Raw genomic sequence first — 15,844 nt, forward strand, 5'->3', positions numbered from 1 at the left:
TTTCTCCACATTGTCAGCCTTGATTTTGTTTTTTGATCTTTATTTTGAAAAGAATTAATTTTTAAGAAATGACCCAGAATTAGGTTATGACACTTTCCACAATTTTAAACTTAGTTATGGTATGATTTTGTTGATGAAATCTCGAATCTAACCAAAGTAGTGCACAAGTATGTCTTTTAAAGTAGATCAGCCCTCTATTACGAATTAAGCTATGCCTTTTAATCTTATGGTATAATTCTTGACATTTTGAGCTTATATATGATAGCATATGATTTTGAAAGTCTAATGATGTGCTTCCCTTTCTAAAACATCGCTCATCAATGAAAGTTTACCTGGTTAAGGCAAATTTCTTATATTGGCTTACTAACTCTTAACGATGCTTTTTGCTACTCCATTTCAAAGCTCCTAGATAGTTATCCAATATATGATCAATTTTGATTGTTGTTGACATTGTTTTATAAGCATTTTTTTGTTTACTTTAATCTATTTATTCCAATTTGAGCATCTTTGAGCTTGATTTCAAGCTTTTCCTTTTTCATAAATTTCTTTTTAACTATCAATATTGTCAGCACTATTTTTACCACCATGTGATCTAGTTTCTTATTGGCTTCTAATACCTTATTGAGTCTTGCTTTAACTTCCACAAAACTATGTTATTTTTATTACAGTTGAGTCAATAAGTCATCCTTTCTCTTTCTATATTGACAAGCATATGTTCTTGAGCTACAATATTAACCAATAATTTTCTCTTTTTAGCACTCAACTCCTCTAACTTTGAGTTGAAACATAAATTGTAAAACTTTTATTATGCTTAAATATTCTCATAAATATTTTACAAGCTCTGAGCCATCAATCTCTATAGATAATTAAAGGGTAAGACTCAATACCTTTTTCCTCTAGGATTTTGCAACATTGAATATCTAGGAGTAACCTTTCCATAAACTCTTGAAATAGTTATGACCACACCAAGGCACTTCCAAGCTTGTTTTACTGATTCTAATGACTCTTTGAAATTTTAAATTCTTCATAAAATTAAGCCAAATCAACTATTCTCAAAATGAATTACTTGAATTCTAGAGCAAGCCTAAGCCTTGGTTTTTTTTCTCTTTTATAAAAGATAAGTGAAATATCATCCACCTCATCTTTTTTTAAAAAAAAAAACAAACAAACAAAGTAGACAATAAACCACCTATTATGGCAAATGACATGTCTTTTACTGTTATAGATTTTGACCACTATAGGTGGTCGGAAAGTCGAGCTACTAACTTTCAGGCAAAACAAATCAATTTCACTTTTTTTTTCTATTAAAAATAATTATAGAACACCCAATGGACCTCAAAAAACCCCTATATTTGCTCTTAACTTAGCATTTAATTGGTTAAAAATGACAAATCAACCCAAATCTAAATAAATTCTCAAGCCTAATCTAATTCTTTAAGTAAGATGATTGTGTATCAAAAGTATTATTAAGTATTTTATTTTATAATGTATTTATTGTTTTTATTTGGGTTTTTTTTATAATAATTGATGTGCTTTTTTGAAATTTCTTTTAATTTTTTTATAGGTTTTTGGAGTTTAAATGAATTATTTTAGAAAATTTAACATCGAGATTTGGAACAAAGAATTGAATTAAAATTTAGTTGAAGATTGAATCAAATCTTGGTTCAAATAATTGCACCAAATTTTCTTTAAAAATCAATTCTATTTCAATCCTAAAAAAGATTATCATATAATCTACTTCAAGCCCAAACTTGCCTTGTACTGTCTACATACTTCAACCATCAAACACTCAAGGTTTCAATGTCAATCTTAGCCCAAATAATAGGTACATTTGTATCCTTATATGATGTTTAAATTCAGCCACAAATCAGCCTCCAAATTAGCCTAAGTGTAATCCATGATCTTACATGTTCACACAACAAATAACATTTGATTTATTTTGGGTAATACATTGATCTAAAAGGAAAAGCACATGGATGGAAAGCTGGACGGGACATCGTTACATTATTTTAGGTCAAAAAAAGAAAAAGAGATAGCTCATAAAGAAGGAAGAAAAACATCTACCAAAGTGGTTTTCAAGCTGGCCTGATTTGATTTTTTAGAACACCTTTTGGTGTTATACTCATAACTTTTGACTTAGATGTTCAAATAACTTGTCCTTTAATGATCTGGAAAGCTAACATAATTGCCTATAAATATGTTTGTAATAGTCATCCCTATAAAAGGCTTTTAAAAGAGTCAAATTTATGTTCAACATTAGCATTATATTTGTGTTAGAATTTTTACCGAAATTGTGTTATGTTCTACTTTGTAAATTTCAGTTCTTTAGTTTGTAAAACTTATTATTTTAATTTGATTCAAGTCATTTCATGTTTATGAAAGTGTTCTTATATATAATCATGGTTGGCTAAACTCTTTCTTGGATCCAAATCAAGGATAATGGTGATTGAGGTGAGTTCTTTAGGATATGAATGAATCTTAATGTTTATCTTCTCATTTTCTTCATAAATGTTTTATTATTGCGAAGAAATTTTAGAACTCATGTAGGTAATGTTATATTCTTGAATTTTCATGCACAAACCTTAGTTTTGGTATAGAGATTGCTTGATTCAATGTCTTACTTAATATAATAGTACTTGTTTACTCTAAAACAATAATCAATTTTTATCTTTTAAAACTTTATTGTAATATCTTACGATCTAATATCACCATCGTTGATATTAAGTTGAGTTATCTTATATGTCGTGGGGTGCTCGAGTGCCCGATGCGATATTGTTTGGTGATGGTGGAGGCTTTCTGTCATGCCTCCTGTGTGAGGTATTGTGTTGAAAAAGGTTTCTGGTTTTAATGTTTAGGAATCGTCACCTAGTATTATGGTCACTGTCGCACTTGTGCGGCATCGCGGCGAAAACATCCACCCTGTATTTCTATCTTATGTGGCAAATCTGGAAAATATGTGGAGAGACAAGGAATTCTTGTTTTTTTATGAGTGGAAAAATGAAATGGGAGTCACCACCTAGTATTTTGGTCACTAAGAACCCTAACTGATCTCAGAGATCGGAGGTTTTAGCACCCCAAATACGCCCTACCTAAGATAGGCTGTATTATTTATTTTTCTGATAAAATCTAAGGGCTCGTCATGCTTTCTAGGTGTTGGTCCGTCTGTAGTTTAAGAAAAGTCCTCTTCAGTAAAGAGATCATTATCTTATCGGGTAAAACCTAATTGTTCTAACGTTAACAAAAGAATTTTAATACTCAGAATATATATTACGTATAAGATTATAACCCTAGATATTAAATATATATATATATATATATTGGAGTTTTTTTAAATATTGGTTTAGTTCTCGTGATCTTAATAAACTGGTTATTAAAGCCAAAATGCATGCTTAATACATATTTTTGAATTTTTATTTGTGTGTGTGTGTGTGTGTGTGTCTATATATATATATATATATATATATATATAAAAGTATGAATTTTTTTTAGAGACTTGTCTGTATGCATGAAAACAAAAATATTTTATTTTTTTTATATTTTGCTGAAAAGTGGGTATTTTAATATCGAATTTCTATCTTTACAATATAAAAATACAAACCGGTATTGATTCAAATACAATAGAAAAATTTCCAGAAAATTACTGATTTTTTTGAAATATTTATTTTTTTATTATAATTTTTTTATTTTATTTTTTTATTATTTTTTTGTAGGCAAGGCCCAGCCCGGCCTGGGTGGCTGGGCATGGTCTAGCCAGCCCAGCCATTGTCACTGGCCCATGCCAGTGACCATCCTTCCTCTCCCATGCACGCGTGATACTTTACGCGTGCATGAACAGTGCAAAGGTAATTAAATTACCTTCACACTGTTCATCATCCTGCTTACCATGCGAGAACAAAAAAAAACAAGAACAAAAACAGAGTGATTATCTGCTAACCGGCATCATTTTCTTTTCTTCTTTTACATACTAACAGGCATCATCTTATTATACAGGAAGTGAGATGGACATCGAACGGACCTGGTTTTGAGAAGACGAAGATGATGGTGGTGTTGTGTTCTTTGCCTCACCGTGTCCTCTGTTTTTGTTCAATTTGATTCCTCTGCTTCCGTTCGGTTGATTCCTCTACTCTTCCTTTTGCTCTCTTAATATTTCTCTGCTCTCTCCTCTTTCCTATGTTTTCCCTTAAGCTGTTTCACTCCTCTTTTTTTCAGTCTCCGCTTGCCCTGTTGCAGCTCTTCCTCTAGCTTTTATAGCTAGAGGATGCCAACAATTTTGGTATGCCGGCATTTATCACGGTGACGAGGGATGTCAGCCACGATACCCGCCACATTGATTCGAGAATAATTCCATAATCATTGCTAACGTCTCCTTCCATTATCGTCACCGATTCACAGCTGTTTGAAGACCATTAATGGTGGAAACGGCGCCGTTTGGGTTCTTCTAATTTGGCCCTTGAATTTTTAGCTGTTTTATAATCAAACCCCCCAAAAAAATTGTGATTGGATCCCTTAATGTTAGCACCTAGAATTCTTTCAATTAAGTCCCTAACTGGCATCAAACTTCAATAATTATACAATTAAGTCCCTGATTTGACCAAATTAAATCTTTAAAATTATAATTGGACTCCAGAACTTTAATTTCTTTTAATAAAAGCCTAAATTGACTTTAAAAATCAATTTTCTTACAATCAAACCCTCTATAAATTCAATTAAACCTTGGATAAAATTTAATTGAGTCAATAAACATCTGATTTTAGACTTTTCTTCCTCAAATTGAATTTTCCTCGTCGACAAGGCTCTTACTGTCAAATTTCAACCTTTTGTATTTTTGAATCTCCTCAACCAATTTTAGCTTCTTTTGTTTTTGGCATTCCAGTAATCCTTTTCTCGCTTTTATTATTTTTTAGATTTCTTCTAATATATATATATATTGTATTTTCTCATTTTTATGGGAATCCAAAAATAGGTAACAACAGTCACTAGGAACCTATGGTCTACGAGAGTCTGGGTAAGGAACTAGTTGTATAAGGAGAAAATGTATCACTCAGTGCATCTTACCTAAGGTAAGCTGCATTATTGTTTGATTGTTTTTCTAGATCGGGTTTCTATTCATTGGTCTTTTCTAAAGTTCAAGGCAGATCTTCCTTCATGAGGGAGTCTTAATCTTATCGGGTTAAATTCTAATTGTTCTATAGTCTGAATTTTAACATTGCATTTATTTGCACCTTGTATCTTTAATACCTAAAGGTGTACTTTATCATGTAATTTTACACCCATAAATATTAAAGTCTACATCTGTACCCTAAAAATTGAAAAAAAAAGGTTTTTTTTTATATTTTAGCCAAACCCTAATGGATGATTATAAATTGGTTATGATATCCATTTTGGATTTTAAAAAAAAAATAAAAAAGATGCAATTTTTTAAACCTTTTTTATGAAAAATATGTTTGGAAAAATTTTAGAATTTGACCGTATGCATAAAAAAATCTTTTTTAAAAAAAAATATTTTGAAATATCTTGGAGAAAAAACAGGTATTTTAATACCAGATTTGTATTTTACAGTATAAATATATGACCTAATATTATGAAAAATTGATAGAAAAATATTTTTGAAAATCACAAATTTTTTGAAAGGATTTTTAAAAATTATTTTTTAATTCTTTTTTATTTTTATTTTTTTATTATTTTTTCATATAACATTATACATACATATATTAATGAAATAAATAAATATTATTTAAACATGTGGGCTGGGCCGACCCAGATAACTGGGCCAAGCACAGAGCTAGAAACAAATAAGTCGATATCAACCTAAAATGGTTACGCCAAACTTGGCCCAAGATATTCTTTTTTAAATTTTAGGGACGGGCTAGACCTAGCCCGAGCCAACTAGGCTAGGCTAAGACAAGTCCACCCTGAAGTAACTTAGTCACTTGCAGCCTAGTGACTAAGTTACAAGAAATAATGCAACGTGAATTATAATTCACATTGGACTGTTGATAACTGAAAGGGTGCTGGCGGAAAGGGAAATAAGGAAGAAGATGAATAGAGGAGGGAGGCTTACCTGGCGTTGAGGGAGCTAGCAACTTAACTGGTGGCACACGATGCAACAAGAGGTGGTGAGGCTGGCAGCTGGCTATGGTCACAGCTGGAAAAAGAAGAAGCAATAAAGGCCTACAAAAGGAAGCTCGTGGTTGGAATTATTGGAGTAGCTAGGGGTTGGAATTGTTGGAGTAGCTAAGGACAGAGTTGCTGCCCTGGCTGCCTTAAGGAAGGAAGAAAACTTCTGGGTAAGGTGGTTGTTATTGCCCTAGCTGCCTTTGGGAAGGATAAAAACTTCTGGGCAAGGTGGTTGTTATTGCTATTGCTGCCAAGGTGGTAGAGAAGAAGATTTTTACAGAGGAAAGAGAGAAGTGGTACGGCCACCACATGAGATGGTTTGATGGTTACTTGTGGTGGGGATGATGGGGAGAAGATGGGTGGTGGTGGCGGCTGAAGGCCATAGTGGATAGAGAAAGAAGAGAAAGACCGGTTGTAGAAAAACTGAGCAAGGAAGACTGGTTTTCAACCAACTTTGCGTTTGATTTTCTCCCTCCTCCCAAACGTGAAATCTGCATTTATTTATAGGGGTGAAAGAGGATAATTTTATCTTTACAGAGGTATAATTTTTAGCTTTTGATTCAGTTAGGAAAGATACCAACCATTAGCACAAAGTAGGCATTGTGCATTGTCAAATTTGCAGTTGCAGGCTGCCTGAGGTGGCCTCTTTGGGGTGGTGCCACGTTCGTTTATTTGCTAATAAGCTGGTGACGACCAAACCTAAATGTAAAGGAATGTCTGGTGATTAGTTTCGTGCAAGATTTGACAAATTTGGTGGACGTTAGGTACATTAAATGTACCTGCAAAATTGATGACTTGACTAGTTTCTCAGAAAAATGAAGAAGATAATGAATAGTGATCACACGATGCATCGTCTGGTCCTCTATTTTTTTTAATATTAAAACGATATTGTTTTAGGTTTTAAATAGGGATTTCACCAAAGTTTAAAGCAATCCTTGATCTTTTAATTTTATGCAATTGTACCTCTAATTGACCTTAAACTTTTAATTTAATGCAATTACACCCTTGTCGAACTTCAATTGGAACCATGGATTTAGGAACCTTTTGCACATTGATCAGTGGTCTTGGATTTGAGCAATTTAACCTTTAATTGATCATTAAATTTTTAATTTCTTCAATTAACCCTTGATTTTTGTTAATTACACCTCTATAGTCTGACTCCTTTTATAGATTGATCCTTAGCTACTAATTTCCTCAATTTAACCCCTAATTGATCCCAAAACTTCAATTTCCTTGCAATTTGGCTCCTGATTTCAATCAATTAACTTGATAAAATTGAATTTGGTCTCTTAAAATTTGAATTATCTCAATTAAGCCCAAATCAAGCCCCCAAACTTAATTTTTCACCAATTAGGCCGTAAATAAAATTAATTTGACCCATTTAAAGTATAATTAAGTCCTTAAACTTAATTAAATCCTTCAAATGGACCCAAATTAATTCTTGAACATAATTAAAATTTAATTTGGCCTATGATTAAATCAAATTGGCCTATTAAAAATTTAATTATGTCATTGGTCTTAATTTTTATACAAATTCATCTAATAATTATTTAATTTGACATTTAATTTGTATTTTTTCTCCATTCGTGGGCATAATGGGGTACAATTAGACCTTAAATTTCCTCCAAAAATTACAGTTTAATTTTTTTTCTATTTTTATAATCCTTCTTAATATGCTTTCTCCACATTGCCGAGTTTTATTTTATTTTTTATTTTTATTTTGAAAAAAAAAGTGAATTTTTTTTATGAAATAACCCAGAATTGGGTTATGATATTATATATGTTGAAGGAATCATCAATACATCACCATTAAAATTGATTTGGATCAAGACTTATCTTTTGTTATCATTTGAAATCTATTTATACGTTTTATCTTTAAAAACAAATCCATTAATTATTTTCAACCAAGTTATTATTAATTCAATTTCTTTTGAGTTTTTTTTTTGTTACCTAGCATAATTTTCATATCTAACTCTCTATGGATATGACATTGATCTTATTGAGTTAATTGTTATATCACACACTCGTGCACTTACAAGTTAAAACTAGTCGATCATAAAAAGCCGTCATGCATAAGATAAAGGGGGAAATTACCTAAATTAAGCTCTCTCATCAAATAGAAGATATCAAGAAAAAAGTTTTGTTGATGAAAAGTTCATTCATCAACTTTTTTGTTTCTATTACTATTTTTCAGTGATTCTCTATCTCTTCTTTCATGTTTAAGGACTAAAATACTAGAAAAATAAAGTTTTGAAACAAATCTTTCAATTATAAAATGAAATTGACCAAAAATGAGATATGCAAAAATACAAGGCAAAATTCATTAAAACAATTATTATTATTATTATTTTAAAAAAAAGACTTCCCATTTTTCTCTTTTTCAATTTTGATCCCCTCATTTTCAATCTTTTTTAAATAATAAAATAAGTTATTTTTTATGAAATCAAGTACCAACCCAATATCAAGATATTTTTTATACAGATATAAACACATAAAAAGTAGATACAAACAAGTGATCAACTCAAAACCCCAATCAAAGCACATTATAGCATCAAATTGAAAACAATTTTGATGACTTAAGACAAAAAAAAAAAAGGAAAATGAACCAAACACCATATTCTTTTAGAAAGAAAAAGCTTGAGATTTTTATCTGTTTTAATTTCTTCTGAACAATAAAATTAATTTTTTTGTTAAATTAAATACCAATTCAATACTAGGATGCTTTTTTAAGACCGTGATAATAATATAAGAGTACAGAAAAAGATGAGACCACTTGGTATACTAGATCTCAATCTAGTATGTTTTTGGGTTTATGCACAGTATATCAAGCAAAATTATTAATTAACTTTCACTGTTCAAAATCCTGATCACTATAATTCAGAGTCCTAAATTTAAACCATAATGACAATTTGAAGGCATTTAATATTCTAAGCAAGCACTATGGTTTTTTCCTGGGCTTTGGAGTTTACTATTACCTATAACGTGACTCATTTCTTTATAGTGCCAACCCTTGCTTTGTGGCATGGGGTGCTTCTTTATTTTCTTGGCAGACTTTCTGATGTTCCCAATTTAAGGGTAAAAACATATGTGTGTGTGTATATATAGTAAAAATAATACAAAACATTGGGCATTATTACTTGATTAGTTGATTGTATATTTGCTTAGTACTCTCATTATTTTGTTCTTAAATTTTCTTCCTTTCATTGTTTAAAATAATTAAGAACATTCATATCTTGATTATTTCAATAGGTATGTATATTAAATAAAAATAAATTATCTCAGTTTAAAAAGTCAAAATCATGTTAGATTCAATATATAATTTATATTATTCTCTAATACATTTCTTTTTAATAAAAACTATTTAGACTTTAAATTTATAAAAATTCATACTATTTTATACTTAATTTTTATTATATAAAATTAAAATAATAAGATTTAAACTTATTAATGTTATATCAAATAATTATTCTAATTTTAAATTTTAAATTATAAGATAAAATTTGTTTTATATCATTCTCGAATACTAATCTCATTGTTTGTAAAATAAATAGATTGACCATATATGCGATGCAAAGTATTATAATTTTCATGTTCACGTAGAAGAACCCTTACTATATTTTTGACAAGGAGGCTATTTCCTCAAATAGGTGCAAAAATGCCTTCTAAAAAAGAAGTTAGAGATGAAACTCGAATTTGAGGTTTTATATTGTAATCTTTTTTCTTTTTTCTTTTATCATCTAAATCAATCCTTATAGCTAGTTAGATCAAGATTTTGGAAGAGTGATTCAGAGTATACGAATAGGACCCATGCCTGCCTTCATTAAAACTCTAGTGGAGCTCTATGATCACTTATTTAGTACAAAGAAACATGCAGGGTATTCAATAATAATCCAGGCTCGTCCAAATGCCACCCGTACTCCGAAGGTATTGAGCCCTCTTCACTTCAACTTTGTCACTGAAACTGCAGCATCTTGTTCAATCTGATTCTGCTCTCTGTCCTTCGCCAACACATGGCATGGAAGATGTCGAGAACCAAGCTGCCCTGCCAAGTATGCATCTGTTCATTGAATTATATTTGATTTTCATATCTGGGTAGAAGGCCCCTGCAAACTTAAGGGCATTAAGTAAATGGGCCGGGGTCCCTTTGAGCCTACTATAGTTGGATTTCTGAGAGAGACATGTGCTTGTACAGAGATGTCTGTGGGAGGAAGAAGTCCCATAGAGGACACCTCATTACAGTACCGCTTACATGCATATCTTCAAGAAATCGAATGCCTGCTTATTTTGGCCTCTCATCTCACTACTTCCGTAGACATTATATCAACATGCATCTTTTGCTCATCGTGGGAAGATCCTATCTAGCTTCTATGAACTGAGAAAAGAAGCACCACCGAAAGTCTACAGGTTTGGTGCTGGTGACCTATGGGAACTCTATGATCGGAGGACACAGAAGAGACTGGAAGTAACGGGCGGTAGACTAATGGTGGAGCTGCGTTTGATAGTGGAGCCGACTAGGGAAACCCTGGAAGTGAAAACTTCGCTTTGCTTCAATGGTGAGAATGAGATTTGAAAAGTATTGGGCAAATGCATCATCCACCTTGGAGTTTAAGATGTAGGATCCCAAAATGAAGGGATTTGCAAGTTTCTGACATGTTAACTTTCGAGTTCTAACATTCCAAATTCCTGCTCTACTTGCTAAATCGATCATGCAGAATGTATTAGTGTTTGTAATACGGCATGATATGAAATGAAATGTACAAAGCTTGAAATTAATCAATGAAGGAGACAAAAGCGCAGATCGTAACTTGCAGTAAAAATGTTTCTTCCCTTCAACTTATGATACTCATAAGCAAGGAGCAAACGTCACATGGTGCCATCTTCATTAATGGGAATTCAAGATCAAGAGGGTCCAAAACAATGACTTCCTTGTAAAGTATTTAAAAGGCACCGGAGACATCTCTTTCTTGCTTCATCTTGCCAAGCTCCACCAGCATAGTCAAAAGAGACTCGCACATTTCACAAGAATCAGGTTCACTAGGATCCTTCTTTCTTGAAGAGTAAACCATCCAAGCATGATCCAGCTTCCTATCTGGCCTGACTACAACTGAACCTGGAACTTCAGCATCACGGCATGTCACTAACCCATCACTCTTCTCTCCATACCTAAGCTGCAAGTGGAGTGCGCACACAGCCATAGCAGCAGATACGGGAATCACTACTGGCACCTGGTGTCCTGCTTGGAAGTCATCAGATTCCTCGCTCCCAAACTTTGGGAGGGAAAGCCAAGGAAGTTCTGCGTGTGCTATGTGAGTCATTGTTGCAAGGACACCTGGAGCAATGCTTGCTTCCGAGTGGAAAGAGATAAGTGGAATTTCCTTTGGAAGCTGGTGCTTTGAGATGAATTCCCTCCGCTTCTCATACGTGAGATCCTCCAATGCTCGTATGTCACCCTAAATTTATTCATAATGATATAAGAAATCAGCCAGATATTTCAACAAATTGGGCTGCAGATGCAGAAAAAAAATCATATAGTCAAGAGAAGCACAAAAAGCACCCAGCCACAGACAAGATCCAAGTAACATAACACAAGGAAACATTTAAAAAATAAACAGTAATCCTGTGCAGGAGCATAACTATAAACTCTGGCAGTATATATAGGACACAAAGGAAATAAGAATCAAAATAAAAACAACATGGAAAGCTATTTATATAAAGCTAGGGAAACATATCAGCATAATAAGAGTTTCCTTGTTATTATTCGCACAGACTTTCCTATGGATTTGTATCTAGGCAGAGACAAGGACTACCTTAATTATTTTGCAGATCAAAAGCTCCATGATCCTCCGAGTTTCTTTGTCAGCAATCTGGCCTTCACGAAGAATGTCAGAAGCTATGGGGGTTCCAGCATATGGACTCTGTACCAATGCCAGTCCAGCAACTTTGTTTTTCAAGTCAGAAGAGTAGATCGACAATGCAGCTGCGGCATCAACCCCACCCTTGCTGTGCCCAAGCAGCATCACACGCTTGCCTGAACCCCAATATAGCTCCTCAATATATTGCTTCAGCTCCCATGCATTATGCTCCACTGATGCCTTCATAACAATGGCAGCGCGATGGATAAGCAGATGATATCATAATAGCTTATGATCTAACTTAACTATAGAAGTGAAAGAAAAAGTAAAATTAGAGAACAGGACAAACAACCTCATTAAATAATCATTTTTCTAAAACTTTCTGGTTCTCCGGTCAATTTAGTCTAGATAAAGGACCGAGTAAACAGTGATTACCTCACTGTGAATTTTTGCAATGTGGCAAGCTAGACCCATCTTAGAAAAGAATCTCTTAGCACCCACAAAATACAGGGGGCCGTGATTACTAAAAAGGCCTGATAAAGGTAAAAATTTGCATTATGTTGGGTTTACAACATGCCAACTATTGACCGAAAAAAAATTCCAGATTTGAACATCAGGGTACAGGGATTTTCTAAACCTGGTATTAATAAATAAACAAATGTGTTCGGAAGGTTGTGCTCTCCATTCCTGAGGAATAAGCATAACAAAGAAAGAGTAGGTATCAATAAAATTATGAACCCAATTATAAGAATTCATATCCCTGACAGAGCACAGAGTAGCAGTTAACACTCAAGTGAACAACCAGTTTGAAAAAATAGCAACTTAAAATTGAAAACGCAGTTAGATGAAAAATCATAGTTTGACCATTAATCACTAGCACATACCGGGCAATCCCAAACACTTCTTTGAGACAACGCACAACCAAGGCAACAAGCATATACCAGTATGAAAATAATTTCAGAGAGACTGCATTAATTAACGAGTCACAAATGAAACAAAAAAAAGGCAGTTACTGTTATGTCCTAAGTATTCCATCTCCAGTGCCATCACATTTTTTTAGTTTCCCAGCCTTCGAAACATAGCAATTGGTTGATTTCTACTAATCAGATATATCAAATAAAAATTGGTCATTACCTTACTCTCTCAAGCAGCTCTAAGAATCTAACTGTACCATCCTCCACTGGAGCCATGTCATGTGTATGCTGTAGCCATCCAATATCATCCGACGAACCACGCAAAGTTTTGCAAACACGAGATGTAATGCTGAAGATGCAAAAATGCAGACTAAAATCATAAAAAAAAAAAATGAAGGGAAGCAAAATTTATACAGATGGAGTCAGTAATCTCAGCGTAGAAGGTAAAGTCTAAAAGAAACCTTCAAAAACTCTTCTACAGAAAATGACCTATGAGCCTGCAAAGTTGTAAGCAACTTCTTTTACCTAAGAACTTGAGCTTGCGTGCATCTGATATAATAAAGTGAACATCTCCAGGAGGCCAATGCCAACATCCAGCCAAGTCGTAAACCAAACAATGGGAGCATCAACCTGCACCCCTTTCAGAGTAAATTTGTGATAGAAAATGATATTGAAGGCATCAATTATCAAATAGCTGCAAATAACAATAGCATATTTGTACTATCAAATTTTGTATCTTACTTACTTTTGAACCTTGTGCATTAGAAAACCCACATGGACACGTGCATGACACAGATAGTACAGATTAAGAAACTGTTTTGACAAATTATTGAAGAAAAACAGGAGAGAAAAGAAAGCAACAACAAATTAATTAAAAAAAATAATCAGTCATTCAGTTCATTTATGGATAAATGTATGATCAGCTCAAGGAAGAAAAGGAAATTTACACAGGCTCATTGTGGAATTTCAAATTGAAAACTAGATTAAACAAGCTTGGCTTTGATTTTATTTCCGACAAATCTAACTTTTTTTTTCAGTAACCAAACCATGGAGAAGTTTAACAAAAAATATTTATACCCTTGAATAATTAATGAAACACCTCGATGACTGCAACCGGTTCTAGCTTCGTGTCTTGTATTTACAAATAACTCTTCCCTGACTTCTGCCGCTCTTGTTCTGTGGATTTCAGGACTCTTATTAGCAATATAATGTTCAGAAAACAATGAAAACCCTTTGACATTGGATCTATAGATGTTGTGTCCTGAAGAATGTGAATGCGGTCCAGAAGAACTGGCCGCAAAACTCTCTGAGTATCCATTGAAATCGTGGTATATAAGATCCTCTGCCAAAATAGCTTTGCATCAAATGTAGCCAAAATATCCCAAAAATATGAAAGTAAACCAGAAGAGCTAATTCAGCACCTATGATAGCCTATCACTCACCAATAAAATGAACCAGTCGACGCCTAAAATATGTAGTCAATGTTAAAAGGCGGGTAAAAATGTCATCCAATGATGAGGGCGATCCAACAGAATCAACAAAAAGACTCACGTTATTCACAGCATCATTATGTGCCTGATAAGAGGACATATGAGGTCTAGAAAACTGAGCTTTCGAATCAAACTGAATTGAGGACAGCATAGATAGTCGTAATGAAAGTTTACACCATAATTTCATGACAATCCTTCATCAATGAAGAAGCGTTTCATCACATTGGTTCTTCCCAGAATCCCATCTTTTAGCTTTGACCAAATATAAACTTCACCAAGTTTTAATAGGCACACGGCACACGCACGTCCACACACACACTCACAAATGCACACAAATTCGAAATGCAAGTCTTACCACATTCTTTATTTGGCAACCATGTCTTTCCAGTAGGCCGCATTCACTTAATGGATGATCAAAATGGTGCCTCTAAAATCACGAAAAAAGAAACAGAGAGAGAGTAAAAAACACGGTTAGACATAACGTTGAGTTAGACATCAAGAATCACCTCAAGAAAAGAAAAGGAACTAAGCATTAGAGAAATTCTATGGGATATAAGATGAGATAATTACTCTTGAAGGGATATCACTAATTTCTTCTTTGATAAAAAAATCTCCCATTTGATCTTCGTATCCTGAGATAACATAAAATCAAAATGATTTAGAGAACAAAAAAGCTGTCCCAGCCCATTCCTAAAGCACACATAATGGATCCCCAGAAAAAAAAATGAAGTGTAGAAATGGTTAGGATGGGAAAGGAAAGCAGCCCCCGTTTTGAGATGGTTTGTTAAATGGGATTTGTGGTCATCAACTTTGACAGAGACCAACAAGAATTTCAGTGTTTCAAACATTGTCAAAGGGCAAGGAAAGGACTGAAAGAAAAAAGAAAAAAAGAAACGAAAATCCAAACCAGAGTGAATTGAGTTAAAAAAAGCAGAAGCAGCAGAGCGGTTAAAAGAATTCAAAGAATCAAAAGAGCAATAGAGGTTAGCAGAAGGGCCGGTGAGGCTGACTTACAGACATGAAGGCACAATAAAATACAAACCTGCACACCACAGAAATAGAGGGAGGCTCTTTATAGTGACACAATAAAAAGGCCGTCTGAAAAAACCAAAATCAAATAAAATTAAGAAAGAGTAGGCAAAGGAAAGTAAGCAACCGAATAATCATGGGGATGGGAATGGAGCCCACGGATGGATGATCATCGTTATCCACTTGTTATTATTATTATTATTATTTTACTTCTCTGTTTCCCACTTATACAGGATTTCTTTCCTGTTATTTTTTTTAAACAATAATAATTTATTTATTTATTTGGGAGAAAGAAACAGAACTCAAAACTTGCTTGTAAGCAAGGAAAGCCAAGGGCAGTGAAGTGATGCTGATCACTGCTCCAGCGGGTCTTTGCTCCTTTACCTTCCTTTTCTATTCCTCTTTGGGAATATGAGAGACACGTGGCGTGTTGGGTCCAATT

General features: G+C 33.5%; 1 protein-coding gene across 3 annotated transcripts; it reads right to left on the reverse strand.

Annotated features, from left to right (window-relative positions):
• Positions 1 to 10,730: 10,730 nt before the first annotated feature.
• LOC105142418 (uncharacterized) lies at positions 10,731 to 15,638 on the reverse strand. Of its 3 annotated transcripts, XM_011050038.1 has the most exons (12): positions 15,530 to 15,637; positions 15,388 to 15,415; positions 14,944 to 15,005; positions 14,729 to 14,800; positions 14,326 to 14,458; positions 13,961 to 14,225; positions 13,409 to 13,513; positions 13,104 to 13,232; positions 12,607 to 12,656; positions 12,405 to 12,502; positions 11,925 to 12,209; positions 10,731 to 11,567 (listed from the first exon to the last, which is right to left on the reverse strand). In XM_011050038.1, the coding sequence occupies exons 3-12, from the start codon at positions 14,989 to 14,991 to the stop codon at positions 11,055 to 11,057; spliced, it is 1,698 nt and encodes a 565-aa protein (XP_011048340.1). In that variant the 5' UTR covers positions 14,992 to 15,005; positions 15,388 to 15,415; positions 15,530 to 15,637; the 3' UTR covers positions 10,731 to 11,054. The 3 variants fall into 3 exon arrangements, with proteins under 3 accessions (XP_011048340.1, XP_011048341.1, XP_011048339.1); XM_011050039.1 differs by lacking the exon at positions 15,388 to 15,415 and having other exon boundaries at positions 15,416 to 15,638; XM_011050037.1 differs by having other exon boundaries at positions 15,388 to 15,638.
• Between the last annotated feature and the right edge of the window lie 206 nt (positions 15,639 to 15,844).

The sequence above is a fragment of the Populus euphratica genome, unplaced genomic scaffold, assembly GCF_000495115.2.
Source record: "Populus euphratica unplaced genomic scaffold, PopEup_1.0 scaffold189.1, whole genome shotgun sequence".
NCBI classification, from domain to species: domain Eukaryota; kingdom Viridiplantae; phylum Streptophyta; class Magnoliopsida; order Malpighiales; family Salicaceae; genus Populus; species Populus euphratica.